General features: G+C 39.4%; 1 protein-coding gene across 16 annotated transcripts in view; it reads right to left on the bottom strand.

The window, feature by feature from the left end:
• Positions 1 to 18472, bottom strand: part of LOC149222965 (uncharacterized) — a 380581-nt gene that overhangs the window by 128067 nt on the left and 234042 nt on the right. For 15 of the 16 annotated variants that reach the window (XM_089385682.1, XM_089385683.1, XM_089385684.1 and 12 more), the window contains one exon: positions 17714 to 17793. In XM_089385682.1, the coding sequence (XP_089241808.1) occupies positions 17714 to 17793 (80 nt within the window). Of the gene's footprint in view, positions 1 to 17318; positions 17384 to 17713; positions 17794 to 18472 lie in introns of all 16 variants that reach the window. The other variant, XR_016249451.1, reaches the window with a different exon arrangement.

The raw sequence follows: 18472 nt of genomic DNA, 5'->3' as shown, positions 1-18472 counted from the left end.
TAGATTACCTTTCATTTCCAATTTGTATTATTATTATTATTATTATTAGCTTCTTAACTTAGAAATTATTGATATTAATTCATTTCATTGATTGCTTTAGTATAGAGATAGTAATTGACCATTAGATGCCCTGTTTAGGATTGTTCATAGCTCTTGCCTGGTTCTGAATTATAACTTAATACCCAATCATTCAATATTGCATTGGTCTAAATTCATTTGAATCCTGCATAGCAATTAAAAATTGAAACAAATGGCCAAATAGAACATGTAACCCTAGGTCATATGGTGTATTCAGAAAGACTCTAGCCTTCTTAAAGAATCATACTATCAGCTATTACCATAACCTATGACAAAGCAAGGAGATCTTAAAACCAAATTCTTTTGAGTATAAGCATCATTACACACAAAAAATAGAAGGCGAACTTTTGTATTGTAGAATTAGAACACAACCCTTTCAAGAAACATTTAACAGAAATCAGAGCTGCAAGCATCCATAATTTGATCTATTCATTCACAAATGAGTGGTTTACATTTTACATCTATTGCAAGAAATAGTAAGACTGCATTGATTCATGTTATGCATTATCAAAATATATACATATATGTGGTATTGTAGAGTCCAAGTCGTGAAGATCCATTAAGCTTGTTACAAAAGAAATAAAGGTGTATAATCATGCAATGGAGCCATAGCTCACAACTCTACACTCATTTAACCCTATCCCAACTAGAATAGAAAAGCAACAAAGGTCTCAACCCTCATCTTCACTAAAATTTCCATGAATCAAGCCGTGCCCCAACGGATTAGCAGGAAAAGCTGACTTTTATGAAGCTATAATAACCTAAAAATTGTTGAATTTTCAACAAGATGCACAGTATAAACCAATTTTCTGCTATATAATTACTTCCTAATGATTTCACACAATATTCTTATTACACTAATATCATTGAACAATTACACTTCAGAAAATATCAACAGTAAGTACAATAGAAACAGTAAAGATCATAGAAAGACAGACATGCACAATAGAGACAATATTTTTACCCTGGGAAACCCAACTTTGGGAGAAAACCCAGAAACTTTTCTTTTAGGAGAAATTATTCTTCAGCACGGTTTACCAATAAAATTTGTCTAGAAATTTGTGCCAATAACCAAGTCAAAGATACCAGTCAAACCTGGTCAAATTCTAGCAAGACAACACTAGTCAAAACTAGTCAAAATCAACATTGGTGAAACTGTAAAATTTGTGGTCAACACCCTGGAGCCCTGCGGTCAAACAGTCATACTTCACTCAATCATACTGCAGTCAAACTCAGTCAACGTGACCTTCAAGAAGCTGGTCAAACTTGCCTTTTCTCCTCACATGTGTGGTTGTCCAAGAGAAAAGATAAATCTCAGAAAATCAGATCAGGCTTGCTCTTTGTTGGTTGTGAAAGTGAAAAGTCACATCATCTATATATACAAGTTGAATGGGGCAAAATCACCCAAGGGACACATCCCTTCATGAGTTGGGCTGACTTGTCTTCCTGGGCCGACGTAGTGCCCCAAAAATAAATTTCTATTTTAATTTTCTAAGGACGACTTAGGAGGCCCTTTAGCAAAGTGGGAATACCTCCCAATGCTACAAAAAATCAACACTCCCTCTTAGCGAAGGAGGTATTCTCCTTAGCTGCAAACGGATTTCCCCTTAGCTGAATTTTCTCCTTCCACAAGAAAAGTTCATGAGCTTGCTATGTTAATGCATGTCTATAGATCACTCCATTCTGGAGTAGGCAATGTGACTCTTCACATGCACGTCTATAGATCACTCCATCCTAGAGTAGGCAATGTGAGTATCCTGGGCCATTTACACTTGGCCAAATCAGCATGGCTCCTCAGGTAAATGTATCAATCTCTTCTGTTCAAATCATCATGACCCAGCTAAAGTCCTTGATGGCTTCTTAGGAGAGAATCTGCCCCTGGACCATTCACCGCTGGCCAAATCAGCATGGCCCATCCAAAGCCCTTCATGGATTCTTGGGTTAATTACATCTATCTCCTCTGGTCAAATCAACATGGTCCAACCAAGTCCCTCTGGCTTCTCAAGAGAAGATCTATCCAATCTGAAATTTTCCTGGGCCATTCACCCTTGACCAAATCAACATGGTCCAGCCAAATTCCTTCATGGTTACTCAATTAAATGTATCCACATCCCCTGGTCAAATCAACATGACCCAGCAAAGTATGTTTGGCTTCCAAGGAGATGGTTTGCCCGAGTCCTTGATAGCTACTCAAGTAAATGAATCCATCTCCCCTGGTTAAATCAACATGAGCTAGCCATGTACATCTAGCTTCTAAGGAGATGGTATGTCCAATCCTGCAAAGACATCAACACTCCCTCTCAACAAGGGAGGCATTTCGCATCAAGGCTCTGAGGCTCCTGTTGTGCTATAACTCCAATTGTGAATGTTGCCCCATCCACCACGTACCAACTCATCACCTCTCTCCAATCCAATTCTTCACATAAAAGAAGGTCAATCTCATCATGCTGATGTTGTGCTAAGACACTGATGAGTGGCCAACCTACATCCTGTTGCCAATTTAAGCATGTAATACCCCTCACATCTAAGGGCTCATGCAATACAATGCCTCTGACTAAAAATGATACTCTATCAGTAGGGTACCAACTCATGATCTCTCGCCAATCCAATGCATGGACTCTTGTGCAAGGAATACGTCTGCTATGTTGATACTGGTCCATGCTCAACTCCTAAAGCTCTACTTGGACAATCAAAACATGTCCAACAAAGGTTGCCTCTCTCCCTCTAATGGGAAAAAGTCGGCAAACTGTGCTACAAGCCCCATCTATATAAACCCAAAGAGAGCTATTATCTTGAAGTATTGCAACTCTGTTGACAGTTTGTGCATCTATCAGCTCTAAGTCAGTGGTTGGCCCCAAAGAAGACTACTCGTCCTCCTCCACCATGGGCTCAACATGAGTCACGAACTGCCCCTCCAAGACTAGGTCACACCCCTCTATGTGTTCTCCATGTTGTTGCAGGTGGTTGTCATCCCGCAACTCTGTCGTAGATTTGGGTGCCTCTGTACCTATCAGCTCCTCATCAAGGCTAGTGATGTCTCTCGGCACCTCATCATCCTGTCGTGCGCTGTTATCACCTGAAAACTTGGTCACGACCCCAGATACCTCAACAACAGATGTCACCTTCTCAATGGTGGACATGTTTGTGTCTCCTAGCACCTCATCAATGGATGGCCCGAAGGGTGTATTCTCTACACTCTTCCCCAAGGTGTCAACCGGTGCTATTAAAGAGGTCTCCAACAATGGTGACCTAAGTCACAGGACACGTCCTCCAAGGTCCGTGTCCCATATTTTACGTATTGGACATGAAAACGGCCCTAATACGTGTCAAATACGGTTTTTATCGTGTCCTGGAAAATTGAATACGTATTCTATGGTTTTCGTCATGTCCTGAATTTCGAAAACGCGTATTTCGTTTGTTGAAAATGTGGCCCTAACGTATTTCGACCGGTTGAATACGTATGCTACAAAAAGTGTAATTAAAAGGCCGCGTGATGGATTTTTGCGGGTTATTTCCGTCCTGTGTTGTCTGGAGTTGTCGTGTGGAGGAGTCTGGAGTAGATTGTGGTGCAGCTGGTGCGATTGCTGTGCAGCGTTCAAGACCGGCCCGTAAACCGGTGCAGCGTTCATTGTGGGTAAGCTCTGTTTACACTTCAGTTATCTTGACCAGTGTTTGGGGTACTGTGCATCATTGTCTGATGGTAACACAGTTGACAAAGATTTGAATCCTATTATCCTAACATATATTATCTTTCTTTAAACTTCACTGTGGATGCCTTTGTTCACTATCTATTTCATGCAGTTTTGTCAGTTGGAGCATTGCAAGATTAGCCATTGGACTGCGGTTTGAATGTTGGTGTCTTGACTTTGTTTAGAGCACTATAGGCATGTTGATTGGCTGCTAGTGCTAACTTTATCATATCACTCTATTATCACATGATCTCATCATTGTTTGACAATAGACCTCTGGCATGTCAGCTGGTGCATTTCATTCAATCGTAAGTACTGTTCACTGCTCCCTGAATCTACCTTTCAGTGCCATGGAAGAACAACACCTGGAATAACCTCAAAATTGATAGGAAAAATCAGAATTGATAATTTGATGATTCCCTTGAGTACAATGTGGCCTCCTTAACTGCCAGGCTGCTACAGGAATATGATCATTCTCTTGAATATATTGGAACACTTACCTACTGTAAAAAGAAACCAGACTTGATGATTACTCTAATTCTGTCCTCTTTAACAAGCTGCTACAACACTTGGTTTATGAACTCGGCCAAGACAAACCTGCATCTGAAGCTGACTGTAAACATATATTAGATAGCTCCCCTTTTTAATGAAGTGGCCTCCTTAAGAGATGACAGAAATTAGTTCTGGCCCTTTCACTGCTGGAAATTCATCATTACATCACTGACTAATTGTGGTGATTACACTCTTGATAACATACTATTCATGGTAACAATTTGTCCTAGATTACTGTGGTAAATGTGCTTGTAAAAAACTATATTTCGTTATATATATACATATTAAATATATATAAAACGTGTCCCCCGTGTCCTGTTTCCGGGTCGCTGCGTTTCGTATTGAATACTCGTATTTACATGTCCTTCGTGTCTCGTGTCCTCGTGTCATGTGACTTAGATGTGACTCTTATGTAACACTAGGTATACCAATGTCCTCCTCACACTCCTGTGTGTCCTCTGCCTCATGCTCAATCTCCTCCTCAGACCCTTGATGTCTAAAACTAGGTCTCCACCAGCAAAATCATCTCCTTGACTCATCCTCTAACTATCTCTGGCCTGCTTGCTCCTTTTGAGGAGATCTGGTGCTCTGATTATGTCGGCTTTCCCCACATAGTGTAGATGGTTGTACTCCCACGGCTTGTGCACCTCTAGTGTCTCTGTTGTAAGGACAAGGATGCACCTCTAGCATCTTTGTTGTAAGGACAAGGATGGATTTCATCTGACACCTTCCTCAACTGAGCCGGATTCCACCCCAGAATTCTTGCATCCTGAATCTCCATTGAGCCATGGGTGGTGTATCGTGTAACCCGTCACTGTGCATACATGCCCAAATCTCCCATGATCTTACTGGTTACCCACAGCTAGGCCAAGATCATGCTCGGATACCACCGTAAGGCCCCAAATGAAGAAAATTTGGAAAAAGAAATTCACATAAAGATTTTTATTCATAAACAAAAGATTACCATGTAAAAATAAACAAATAGAGCATTGCAATCTCACAACACAATGAATAAGAAAACTCTCAGCTTTATTATATTAAATAAGTGGGGTTTTACATGCACATACAACCCATACAGCTAAGATAATTTGGCCTCAACATATCTACAATAATGCTGCAAATTGGGCTCCAAAACATACTGAAAAACAATACACTGCAACCTATGAACCTTGAATGGTTTCACCAAGGGAAGAGATGGGTGCTCGCCCACTCTCACTGAATCACCCAAGGGTTTCTATCATGGGGCTACTGCTAGAGTAGAGAACCGGGTTCTCAACCTCTCACACAAAAAATATCAAATCCAAGATCCAAGATGTTTCCAAATGACCTTCTCCTCCTCTTTTATAGATCTCATGGATAGATCCCCAAGCCTTTAGAAACATCTTATTTTATTATTTTATTATTATTCTAGAAGCTCCTCCATTGACTTTATCAAGTGACCTTTTAATTAAATTTTATTTCACTTAAGTCACCCTTAGCCCTTTTTCTCTAATTAATTATCTTTCCTTAATTAAATAACTAATTAAAGTCATTTTTAACTAAGGAAAATGGAAAATCGCCCACCATACTCTCTTTGGCCACTGGAAGTCTCTTCTCAGCATCCCATCCTGTACATCTTCTTGTTCTGGTTCCAACAAGCTATTACACTGAGGTGTTCCACCAATTAATCTTCCCGGAATGCCACCTCGAGCATATTTAAATAAGTTATGCCCACTAATAACGTTGATTTTTGAAAGTTGTCGGAATGCAATGGAACAAAAGGAAAATTGTGCGGATGATGGAATAAGCCAAGCAAATGCAATCAAATCCCATAAAAACTCCTCAAAACTCCATCGGACCCCTGATGACATAAACCTGCTTCATTGACCTGGCCATCCCTTGCCTTGGAAATCCACCCTAGTTGTACTATCAAGAAGAATAAAAACGGGGACATGACATTTCCCCAGTAACATATTTTGTTACTTCTTGTTTTTTGAGTATCAAGTCAATTCTTTTCTTCCATGCTAGATAATTTGATGCCCTAACACACTTGTTGATCTCTTTGCAGAAAGAACCCATAGGACGTGAAGATTCAGGCATGATGTAATAATATGTTACTTAATTGAGATCAAGATTCTCCTCAATGACGTGTTCAACCTTGTTTTATGCCTTCAAGATTCTTGAAGAGTCTTCAACAAAAATAGCTTCCAAGATCCTTGATACCTTCTTCAAAGATGCCTTCCAAATAGATCTTCTTCTAGAGAGAGATCAACACTCTTCTTCTCATATCTTCCCTTGATGTGAGCTTGATGTAAACTTGATCTTCTTCAGTGTAGAAACCCTACTTCTAGGTCTTCTACCAATGAGTCTTCAATCCTTCTCAAAGTCTTCTTCTTTAGTCCTTTCTTGAGAGTTTCCTTTTTCCCTTCCCCTTGACAAGTAACTCCTTCTAGTGTCCTTCCAGCTGCCTTCCTTGCTCACTTTATCTCTGATACCATGTTGGAAAATGCAACATGGCAGTTATTAATCTTATTTTCCTTTCCTTTAATATTTGTTTGTGAACTTATTAGCTTTCTTGTGTTCTTTTAATTAGATCTTTCATCAAACAAATATCAAGAACATAAACTACAACAATAGAGGACATAGATATTAGGCTCTCATCCAAGGCAAAACCCATCCAAGGGGAAACCCGGAAACTCTTCTCTTCTTAGAATCTGCTTCAAATGAGATATAAAGACCCAAACCCTATACCATTCCTTCTCCTAGTACCAAGTCAGCCCTTTCTCAAGTCCTTCCTTGATTCTGCACCAAACTGTTACACACTACAACTTCAACCTGCCAGCTTCGACACTGCTACTCAGAATGCCACTTCGACCATGCAATTTCGATCTTGTAGCTTTCAAGGAAACACTAGAGTGTAGGTCCCTTTCCTTCCCTGGATGGTTTATCCTCGAGGAACCACAGATGCTTATCCAATCCTCTGCCAATATGTCTTCATCACCTGAAGAGTAGAATGCACATGTGATGTCCAACATCACTCCCTCTCAAATCGAGAGGTCATCCTTATTCTCCTTTAATCTTGAGAATAGAAACTTGCTCCTATACAAGGATACTCCTTTACTCCCTCTCAAAATTGGAGGAGATCAAGACTTCCTTTCCATTTGGGATGTCATCATCACAAGCCTTACAGCTTGTCTTCATAAGAGTGTCAACTACCAGTTCTTCATAGCTATCTGGCTCCCTCTTTATTATGCATCATCAAGCTTTCTTTCTTTCAAGAAATCATGGAGCCACCTTCTCTCTTCGATCTTGTGACACGTTCCAGGCCAATCTTCTCGTTCATCACTTTCTTCTTTGATATGAAGGCATTACATTGAGCCTTCACAAACTTCAAGTTGATCATAGCTTCTTCTTGAAAGTGATGTTCCTTTGAACTCCAAGTTATCTTGTCGAATTGCTACCTCTTAATCCCAAGATGTCCATATCTTGACTTCACAGTTGTCGGGTATCAGATATCGAGCATCCTTCAATATCCTTCATCCATACAGTTGAACTTGCCTCCACTACCATCATATATTCCTACAACATCTTCCAGGTAGCAAAGTAATATTTTAACTAGCTAACCAACAATAATGAAAATCAGACTTATCTCATCATGATGACCTTCTCGTTCCATCAACCATATCCACTTGAATCTTCCTACATGCATCAGAGTGCCCAAGGATCAAACTTGATTACCAAGTTACAACTTTTCTTCCGAAGAATCTACTGGATATTAATCATTTATATATATTCTAAAGAAAGTATTAAATTCTTTACACCTCCTTAAGTAAATCAAAACTTATTCTTATGAAGTATCATATATCCATATACTCAAGCATATTTTATGACCAAATTTCTTTTCACAAGATTCTATACATATCAATCTTATCCAAAGTTTTACATTCAACATGCATTCCTATGCTTTCATCAGATCATCTAGCTTTTTATATATCTCTCACAAAGCGCCTTGACCCATTGCATTCCTTCATCCCTTTACCAATATTGCTTCCACAGTACATGGAATGTCTACTAACCTTGTCATGATGCTTTTCTCAAGCACCTTCCAAAATGATGGTCTTTCCTGAATCATGATGATTCAACTAAGCAAGATGATAACTTCTAACATAATTCTAGACAATACATGGATGAACATTATACAAAAATGGTCTATCTATTCATCTATCTAGATGATCTCTATAAAGAAACCATGTAAGTTCTAGACATGCAACTATTATATGCTTCTTTCTATGATACCATACAAAACATATTATCCTAAAGGAAAGATTAATCTTCATAAAGAACCTGATAGTCAGTGAACCTTCTTTATTAGTAAAGATCCTTCACTTCTTCCTTTTTTGCCTTCTTCTCAAGTTCTCCCACTACCTCGGCTACATGAGCCTCACTCTTTTCCTTTATGTTGTTGTTCTGCTTGTTTCGACAGTCCCTCTTAAAGTGTCCAAATTCATTGCGTCAAAGGCATTGCACTTTGGACATATCTTTCTTCTTGGACTTACCAAACTTCCTTTTCTTCGGCTTCTTGACTCGGGCTAGAAAGGCTTGAGATTGCTCATCTGATCCAATATCATCCTTGACCTTGATCCTTGATTCTTCCAATATGCACTACGCCCACAACTCATCAAAGGGAGTTGAAGCTTTCTTGGAATAAATGCTTGCTGCAAAGATGCTCCATTCTGGGGCAATGCATTTAGTACACAAATGGTTACTTTAGAATCAGTGATTGGTTCCCCAAGTCCTTGCAGATGGTATCTTAGTTGAGAGACTCTCATGAGAAAGGATGCCACAGCCTCATACTTTGATTTCTTCAATCTATACAGTTTGTTCCTCAATGACATCTTTTGTCTTATTCTACTTACCAAGTACAAATTAACTAGCTTGTCATATGTGGCCTTGGAAGTCTTCAAATTTGCAATAAACGGAACAAGAGAATCCTTAATTCATTCAACTATGATCCTTTGAGCCCTTACTTCCCCTTTCTTGTACTTTGCTAGTACTTGTTGTAGGAATTTACAGGGTAAGTTCCTCAGAAAGAACACCAAAAGGACACCGCTCACAACCAGATCACAGATCAATACACCAGTATTTTTGACGTGGTTAAAACCCTCAAAGAGGGAAACAGTCCACGGCCTGCGCCAACGTGGCTACTACAGGCAATTTATTAATCAAAGAATGAAAATTTACATAAGCTTCTCTCATGCACGGATTACCCGAACAATGACCCTCTATGCGCTTTAAATAGAACTCATGGACCAATGGGGTGTCAAGCCACGGATCAAGTGTCGGTAATACCGAGGAGAGAGTGAACCGTCGGATCACTACATATCGTGACTGTCGGATCGTAAGTTACAAAATGTACAACGGTAAAGAAACACACTTTACCTAACTCTATACCTAACTCTATACTAGACCAAGTTGAACTTAACTATTTCCTATGTGTCGGAATATCCTAACATCCCCCCTTAAGAACAACTTGGGATAGGATTGAAGGATTTACAAATATGACACAATAGGAGAAGGAAGGAGGCACTAGAGCCTATCCCCCCTTAGTGACAACTTCCTGAACTCCAAGCATATATCGAAGTTTAGTGAACTTCGCCTCTGTGAGAGCCTTTGTGAAGATGTCTGCAACCTGATCATCTGTTGAACAATATTGCACTTCAAGAACATGGTCATGAATGAGCTTTCTGATGAAGTGCATGTGTAGTTCAATGTGTTTGCTGCGCTGATGCTGGACTGGATCTTTGCATAGCTGAATGGCACTTTGATTATCACACCAAAGTGTGGTTGGATGCTGCTGCTCAAAGCCAAACTCTAATAGGATCTGACGAAGCCACAAGGCTTCCTTACTAGCTTCCACGGCACCACGATACTCTGCTTCTGCTGACGAAAGAGAAATGGCAGCCTGTTTCTTACAAGCCCATGTAATAGGTCCTGAACCAAGAGTGAAGACATAACCGGCAGTAGACTTCCGATCATCAGGGTCACCAGCCCAATCAGAATCAGTGAAACCAACTAATAGAGGAGCTGCTTTGGCACTGTAATGAATCCCAAACTGTATTGTACCTCGAACATAACGAAGTATTCTTTTGGCTGCTTTCCAATGACTTTCACGGGGGTTTTGCATAAAACGAGCAACAAGGCCAACAGCAAAGGAAAGGTCAGGACGAGTATGGGTTAAATACAAGAGTTTTCCTACAAGTTGACGGTATAAGGTAGCATCAACTTCAGGAGAAGTACAAGAGGCTGAAAGTTTGACTCCAGACTGAAAGGGAGAAGGGGCTGGCTTACAGTCTTCCATGTGAAAATGATGAAGAATATCACAAGCATACTTGGACTGGGAAAGGGAAATACCCTCCTTGGATTGCAAGACTTGAAGACCGAGAAAATAGTGTAAGTGTCCTAAGTCTGTCATTTCAAATTTCTTTTTAAGGCTAGACTTCACATGGTTTATAAGGTTGGGATCACTACCAGTAAGAATAAGATCATCAACATAAAGAACAAGGATGATAAGAGAGTTGCCCACTTTCTTGGTGTAGACAGTATTGTCAGAATAACACCTAGAAAAGCCAGATTCTAAAAGAAAGCTATCCGTTTTGGCATACCAAGCCCGAGGAGCTTGCTTGAGACCATAAAGAGATTTCTTAAGTCGACATACAAGGCTGGAGTCTGTTTGGATGAAGCCAATGGGTTGTTCCATATAGATTTCTTCAAGCAAGTCCCCATGCAAGAAGGCAGATTTAACATCCATCTGATGGACTTCCCATTTTAAAGAGGCAGCAAGGGAAAGAACAAGGCGGATAGAGTTCATTTTGGCAACAGGGGAGAAGGTTTCAGTGTAGTCAATGCCTTCAACTTGTGAAAAGCCCTTAGCAACAAGACGAGCTTTATGTTTATCAACTTTCCCATCTGGTCCATACTTGGCTCTGTAAACCCATTTACATCTAGCAAGTTTGCGTCCCTTTGGTAGAGGAACAAGATCCCATGTATCATTTGCCAACAATGAATGATATTCTTCATTCATAGTTGCTTCCCAATGTGGATGGCCTGAAGCTTTTGCAGAAGTGTCAGGATAATGATTTACTGGAGCTTGAGCCAGTAAAGAAGAGGCTCTTTCAAACTGAGAACGTGTACGTCGCTGATCTGTAGGATCACCGGCAAGATCACCTGCTGCATCCCGAGTAGCACGGACCCATCTTGGAAGTTGAGGATCCTGAGAAGGTGGGGGAGGATTGTCATCCTCATTTTCATCATCTGAAGAAGAAATGTTTTCAAAAGTAGAAGAGATAGGAAAAGGTGGCACATCCGCCGGACTAGGCTCGCAGGCCGATTTATTTTCATCAAATTTTACATCTCTTCTAATGATAACATTTTTGGACTTAAATGGAATAAGTCTATAACCTTTTACATCTTCAGAATATCCAACAAAAGTACATTTCTCACTCTTAGGTTCTAAAGCTTTATGCTTTTCATCTGGAATATGGGCCCATGCTTCACTTCCAAAAACACGAAAATGACTTACATCTGGTTTAATGGAACTCCAAGCTTCTTCTGGAGTGATATTCTTTAGAACCTTAGTAGGAGTGCGATTGATTATATAATTTGCACAATTAATTGCTTCGGCCCAAAAACTAAGACTGAGTCCTTTAGATTGCAGCATACAATTAGCCATTTCCTTTAAGGTGCGATTTTTCCTTTCAGCTACACCATTTTGTTGTGGAGTGTATGGAACAGTATGTTGCATTTGAATTCTATTTTCGGTGCAAAAGTTGATGAATGTGTTTTTAACATATTCTCCACCATTATCAGTTCTTAGCTTAAGAATTTGATGTCCAGATTGTTTTTCAACAAAGGCTTTGAAGGCCAAAAAAGTGTTAAATACTTCGCTCTTGAGTTTTAAGAAGTATACCCAAGTGCGTCTGGAGAAATCATCAATGAAAGTTAAGAAATACTTGCAGCCAGAGAATGAAGCAACAGGAAGTGGACCACATAAATCACTGTGCACAAGCTGTAAAGGGGCTGAGGCGTGCCAAGAGGCACGTTTTTCAAAACTGTCTCGATGATGTTTTCCAAGTACACATCCAGAACAAACACCATCTCTGCAAGATACCATAGGAAGACCTGTCACCATATTTTCTTTACATAGATGCTGAAGGGAGCGATAGTTTAAGTGACCAAATCGCTCATGCCAAAGTTTGCTCACTTCATCATTATGAGCAACAAATACTGAGGGAAGATTTGATGACCCAAAGTTGTGAAACTTATACAACCTTGTGGAATCATCAGCAATACCAGTAGCTAGAATCTGTTTAGGATCTCTCAGATCCTTGATTACAACATCATGAGGTGAAAATTCAACAATTTTACCTTCCCCTGAATGAGTTATCTGATATACAGATAGAAGGTTGCAGGATAAGATTGGAACACATAATACATCATTAAACTGACCAGTGTCTAGATGAACAGTTCCAGTCCCTACAACATTAAGAGATCTATCATCACCAACATATATATTTTTGGTGTTACAATCATTTAAAGAAGAAAACATGGCTTGGTTTTTGGCCATGTGATAAGAGGCTCCAAAATCAATGAGCCACTCATGAGAATGAGAAGAAGAAGATACATTTAATGCATAACCAGACTGAGATGATTGACAGCGACATGCAGAAAGTGCCATTCCTGAAGATGAAGTTGAAGTTGAAGTTGAAGAATGCTCCACATGGATGTTATGTTTCTTCATTGCGGCTTCCAAGGCTTCCATCTTCTTAAAGCATTTAGATTCTAAGTGGCCATCTCAATTACAAAAGTTACAATGTCTATCAGTCGTCTTCCATTTGTTTTTATTGGTCTTATCATTTTGCTGAAATGATCTTTCATTTTGAGGTTGAGTTTGCTTAGTACCCTTGTTTGGTTTAGGACCATTCTTTTTAGGATATGACTTCTTAGGATTCTTTGAATTTGGTTGCTGCTGGGCGGCTAACGCTTTCTTGGAAGAGTTTCCAAGATTAAGAAGACCAAGGTGTAAGAGTTTTTCTTGTTCTCTTATTAAAGAATCACAAAAAGAGTCAAAGGAAGGGGCCTTGTAGTCTTTTCCTTGACAAATGAAAGCTTCCCTTGTAGAATGGAAGGTGGAAACAAATACAGAGTAGGCTGGTTCCAACTTAGTAAGGATGGAATAAATAAGGTTACTATCTTCTTTCTTAACCTTAACACCTTCCAAGAGATATCTAAGGGTCTTGAATTTGGATAAGAAATCTTCAATGCAAGAAAAATTATTAGGATCCAATGTAAGCAACTCATTTTCAAGTTGATGGGCTCTAATTTCATTTTTAATCCTAAAAACTTTAGTGATTTGTTCCAATGCTTCATGAGGAGTTTCAAGTTCTGCAATATGGAATCTAAGATCAGGAGAAATAGACATCCCTATCAAACCACGTGCTTGATCTTGTCTATTTTCCCATTTTGCAGCCTTGTCTTCATCTTTTGGTTTCTTCTCTTGGCCTGTGGCTATTCTGTAGAGACCTTTACTTCTAAGTAAATCTTCCATGTAGGATATCCATTGGAAGTAGTTAGTGCTGTCAAGAATGACTTGGCATGGAATTTCCATTTTTTTTTAAAAACTGAAGCTGAAGATGCTGAAAGTAAGTGTTCCAATGGATAGATCTCGAAAAATTAGGCTGTTTTAAAAAAAACGGCTCTGAAAAAGGCTTCCGGATGAAGAAGTTATGGCTTTTTGAAAAAAAATTGTTGAAGTTGCCGGCAAAGTGCGCGAATGTGCGGGAATGAAATAATCCGCCCCCACAAAATGGAGACTTGAACCCAAGACCTCTACTCTCTTAAAATAGCTTTGAACCAATTGATCTATACAAAAAATTTGAGAGAGAGAGAGAGAGGGGGGGCCTTGGTTTGCGTGCTTGCCTTGAGAAAGCTCTTTTTCCCTACAAAACACAAAACACAAAACCCAACACCGACATGCAAAGAAAACGAACCTTATGGCTCGAAGTTAGCTTTAGCCAAAAAACTAGATATTTTCAAAAATGAACCTTGCGGCTCAAAGTTAGCTTTAGCCGAAAAACTAAATATTTTTCTCAATGTTTCTGATTTTCCGAGATCACACTAAGGTGCAGGGAAAAGAGCATACGCATGAGAAAAATCCTTCCTTTCTGTTTCTGATTTGCCCAGATCGCACAGAGTCGCAGGGCAAAGAGCATACGCAAAAATGAAAGGTATAGATCCGGTTAAAAAAATCTAAATAAACCGAAACCGAAATAAGCAAAGAGAAAATAACAGTAAACTGCAAATGAAGACTGTATACCTCCAGATCTTAAAAATGACGCAGCTAGGGCTACCGGAAACCTTTTCGCGTGAAACGAAAGGGTTTCCTCACTGGAACAGATGCTCCGAACACAACAGAGCAGTCCTCTTGGCCCGAAAGCAGTCAGAAACAGCAGATCTAGGAAACGGCAATCGGATGCAGTTCTACCGGCTTCAGATTTGGATCACCAACGGACGCGGCCCTCAAATAGCTCTGATACCATGTAGGAATTTACAGGGTAAGTTCCTCAGAAAGAACACCAAAAGGACACCGCTCACAACCAGATCACAGATCAATACACCAGTATTTTTGACGTGGTTAAAACCCTCAAAGAGGGAAACAGTCCACGGCCTGCGCCAATGTGGCTACTACAGGCAATTTATTAATCAAAGAATGAAAATTTACATAAGCTTCTCTCATGCACGGATTACCCGAACAATGACCCTCCATGCGCTTTAAATAGAACTCATGGACCAACCGGGTGTCAAGCCACGGATCAAGTGTCGGTAATACCGAGGAGAGAGTGAACCGTCGGATCACTACATATCGTGACCGTCGGATCGTAAGTTACAAAATGTACAACGGTAAAGAAACACACTTTACCTAACTCTATACCTAACTCTATACTAGACCAAGTTGAACTTAACTATTTCCTATGTGTCGGAATATCCTAACACTTGTGTCTTTTCTTTCTCAGGTTCAGTAATTTCCCTAGTAACATATTCCAATACTTCTTATTTGGTGAGTATCAAGTCAAATCTTTTCTTCCATGCTAGATAGTTTGATGCCCCAATGAACTTGTTGCTCTCTTTGAAGAAAGAACCCATGTGACTTGAAGATTCAAGAATGATGTAATAATATGTTACTCACTTGATATCAAGATTCTCCTTAATGATGTCTTCAACCTTCTTTGATGCCTTCAAGATTCTTGAAGAGTCTTCAACGAAAACAACTTCCAAGATCCTTGATGCCTTCTTCAAAGATGACTCCAAATAGATCTTCTTGTAGAGACAGATCAACACTCTTCTTCTCAGATCTTCCCTTGATGTAGACTTGATCTTCTTCAGTGTAGAAAAACCCTACTTCTAGGTCTTTTACCGATGAGTCTTCAATCTTTATCAAAGTCTTCTTCTTTAGTCCTTTCTTGAGAGCTTCCTTTTTCCCTTCCCCTTGACAAGTAACTCCTATTGTCCTTCCAGCTGCCTTTCTTGCTCACCTTAGATTTAATACCATGTTGGAAAATGCAAATTGGCAGCGATTAATCTTATTTTCCTTTCCTTTAATATTTGCTTGTGAACTTATTAGCTTTCTTGTGTTCTTTTAATTAGATCTTCCATCAAACAAATATCAAGAACATAAACTGGAACAATAAAGGACACAGATATAAGGTTCTTAGCCAAGGCAAAACCCCTCCAAGGGGAAAACCCGAAAACTCTTCTCTTCTTAGAATCTGCTTCAAATGAGATACAAAGACACAAACCCTAGACCATTCCTTCTCCCAGTACCAAGTCAACCCTTCCTTAAGTCCTTCCTTGATTTTGCACCAAACTGCTACAGACTACAACTTCGACCTACCAGCTTCAATACTGCTACTCAGTGTACAAATTCAACCCTGCAATTTCGGTCTTGTATCTTTCAAGAAAACCCTAGATCAACCTCTTTTTGAGACCTTCATGGAGCAAGACAGCTCCTCCTAAGGTCAACGAGGTCTAGATAGAGTATCCTTCCCTCCAACTACAAGACGTTGCACTTCATCTTACTGCAACTCGATCTTGCAACTTCGGCCTTCTTCTGCAGCACCAGAAACCCTAAAACTTCGCACGAGTGAGAGAGATAGAGCCCAAAAACATGAAAAATTATGTCCTTTCTTCTATTCCTTGGCTTTCACTCTCCTTACTTCTCTTCCCAGCTATAGATCGAACTTCTTCTTGTAATATCAAACTTGTGGATTGAGTGTCTTCAAATGAGGTCGAACTACTCCTTTCTATAGCCTTCTCAAGGAGTCGAATTCCCTCCTTTAGTCCAACTTGATGTTCCCAAGGAAAACTTGTACTTTGGAGCTTCCACGACTTTCTAGACTCGAAAATAATTATTTTTAGAAATATATTTTTGCTCAAAAGGGTCTTATAAACATGATGTTGATTCCTTTGACTCAAGACAATAAATCCTAAGACCTAACAAACCCTAGAAGCACAAAGAACGTGCTTTTACCTAGAATACCATCAATAATGAACATGAAACCCATATTTTAATAATAATAACTTTTCTATTATTGTCTGTTGCATAGGATACATATTGAAATGATACAACAATTATGAAGACCGAAACTAGTTATATTTTCAATATAAAGCACACAGTCATTTATATATGTGTGTGTGTGTGTGTGTGTGTGTGTGCGCGCGCCTCTTTATATGTGAGAGTATATGCAATTTTGCTAACAATTTCACACATGATATATTGTAACATATGTATGTATGTGCATAAATAAGTGTGTTTGTGTAGTAGTAACACAACTTTTACATGCATTCCTTGTTTAGGTGTGTTTCCATTTGTGTAAATTTATGTTTGTATCTACACACATTGTCTGTTTATGTATAAATATATGCCTATATGTATAAACAAAGCTTATGTGTAGAGTCTAGACACACCACATGCATTGTAGATGAAGACAGCATGTTCTTCAAGGACAGTAGGACCCACATAAGCATCATAGCTGTCATGGAAAAATTGTTTGTTCCTGGTTAGAACCCCCTTAAACCTGCATTCTGGCTAGATCTTTCATAGAATAATGGCAAGGAAAAATCAGAATCTCGAATAATATCAGTGTTTATGGATTAAAGTTGAAAACATCCTCCTCCTCTATACCATTACTTGGATGAGGCCACCTTTTCCTTTTGTCAAATATCTTCAAAATAATGAAGAAACAAAATGAAAATGAACTCACTGTCCGAAAAATGCAAGTGGAAAAAAGTATAATAACCAGCAATTTATGTTTGAAACCCTATAAGAATGAGAGTTAAGGCAAACAGAGAAAGGAACACACCTGCTCAGGGATCCAAACTCCTGGATTCACAAAAGATTCAAGTAGATCTGCCCCACAAAGTAGCATGACTCTTAAAGACTCTGCAACATATAATACAGGTTCTCAATTTCATTAATAAAATATAATGCTTCTCTTAAAGCCTCCACAAGATACAGAACAAATATACAATAGTGCTAATAAAACATAATATATTCTAGTAATCCAACAACAGCATGTAAAAATATATATATGTGTGTGTGTGCGCACGCACATGTGCATGCAGGTGTGCATGATAAACACTTAATATCATTTTGGTTCACCATCCTTGGTACTTGTCCAACTGTATGAGAGACTGAACATAGTTTTTAAAAGAACTGTTAGCAAGCATGTGCAAGAATCCACAACATCATTATAATTAGGGACTGGACAGAGTCAGGTGACACTTCCTAATTGTAAGTTCGTGCATGTAAACTTAATGTAACATTTGAAGAAGTTACATGTCATTCATAAGCAAAGATCCCTCTCCTTGTTAAGGAACCCCCTGTTGATGTTTCTGCAATTTGCAGCATCGTGCCAACATTCTCCCAATGGGTCATGCTTATTTGACTAGGAGGGAATGATACATTCACTCATGGGACCATGCTGATTTGGCGAGGGGTGAATGGCCCGAGACAGTCTTTCTCACATTAGCTCTGGTGTCTGACTCGGGGAGATTGCAACACGGTCCTCACATTGCTTGCTCTGGGATGAAGTGATCTATTTTTTATAGATCAGAGTTGA

Source organism: Pinus tabuliformis, chromosome Q (assembly GCF_031772625.1).
Source record: "Pinus tabuliformis cultivar Carrire ecotype Pingquan chromosome Q, CPIR1, whole genome shotgun sequence".
Lineage (NCBI taxonomy): Eukaryota > Viridiplantae > Streptophyta > Pinopsida > Pinales > Pinaceae > Pinus > Pinus tabuliformis.
Note: the sequence above shows the minus strand (reverse complement) of the source record. Positions and strands in the feature narration are given on the sequence as shown.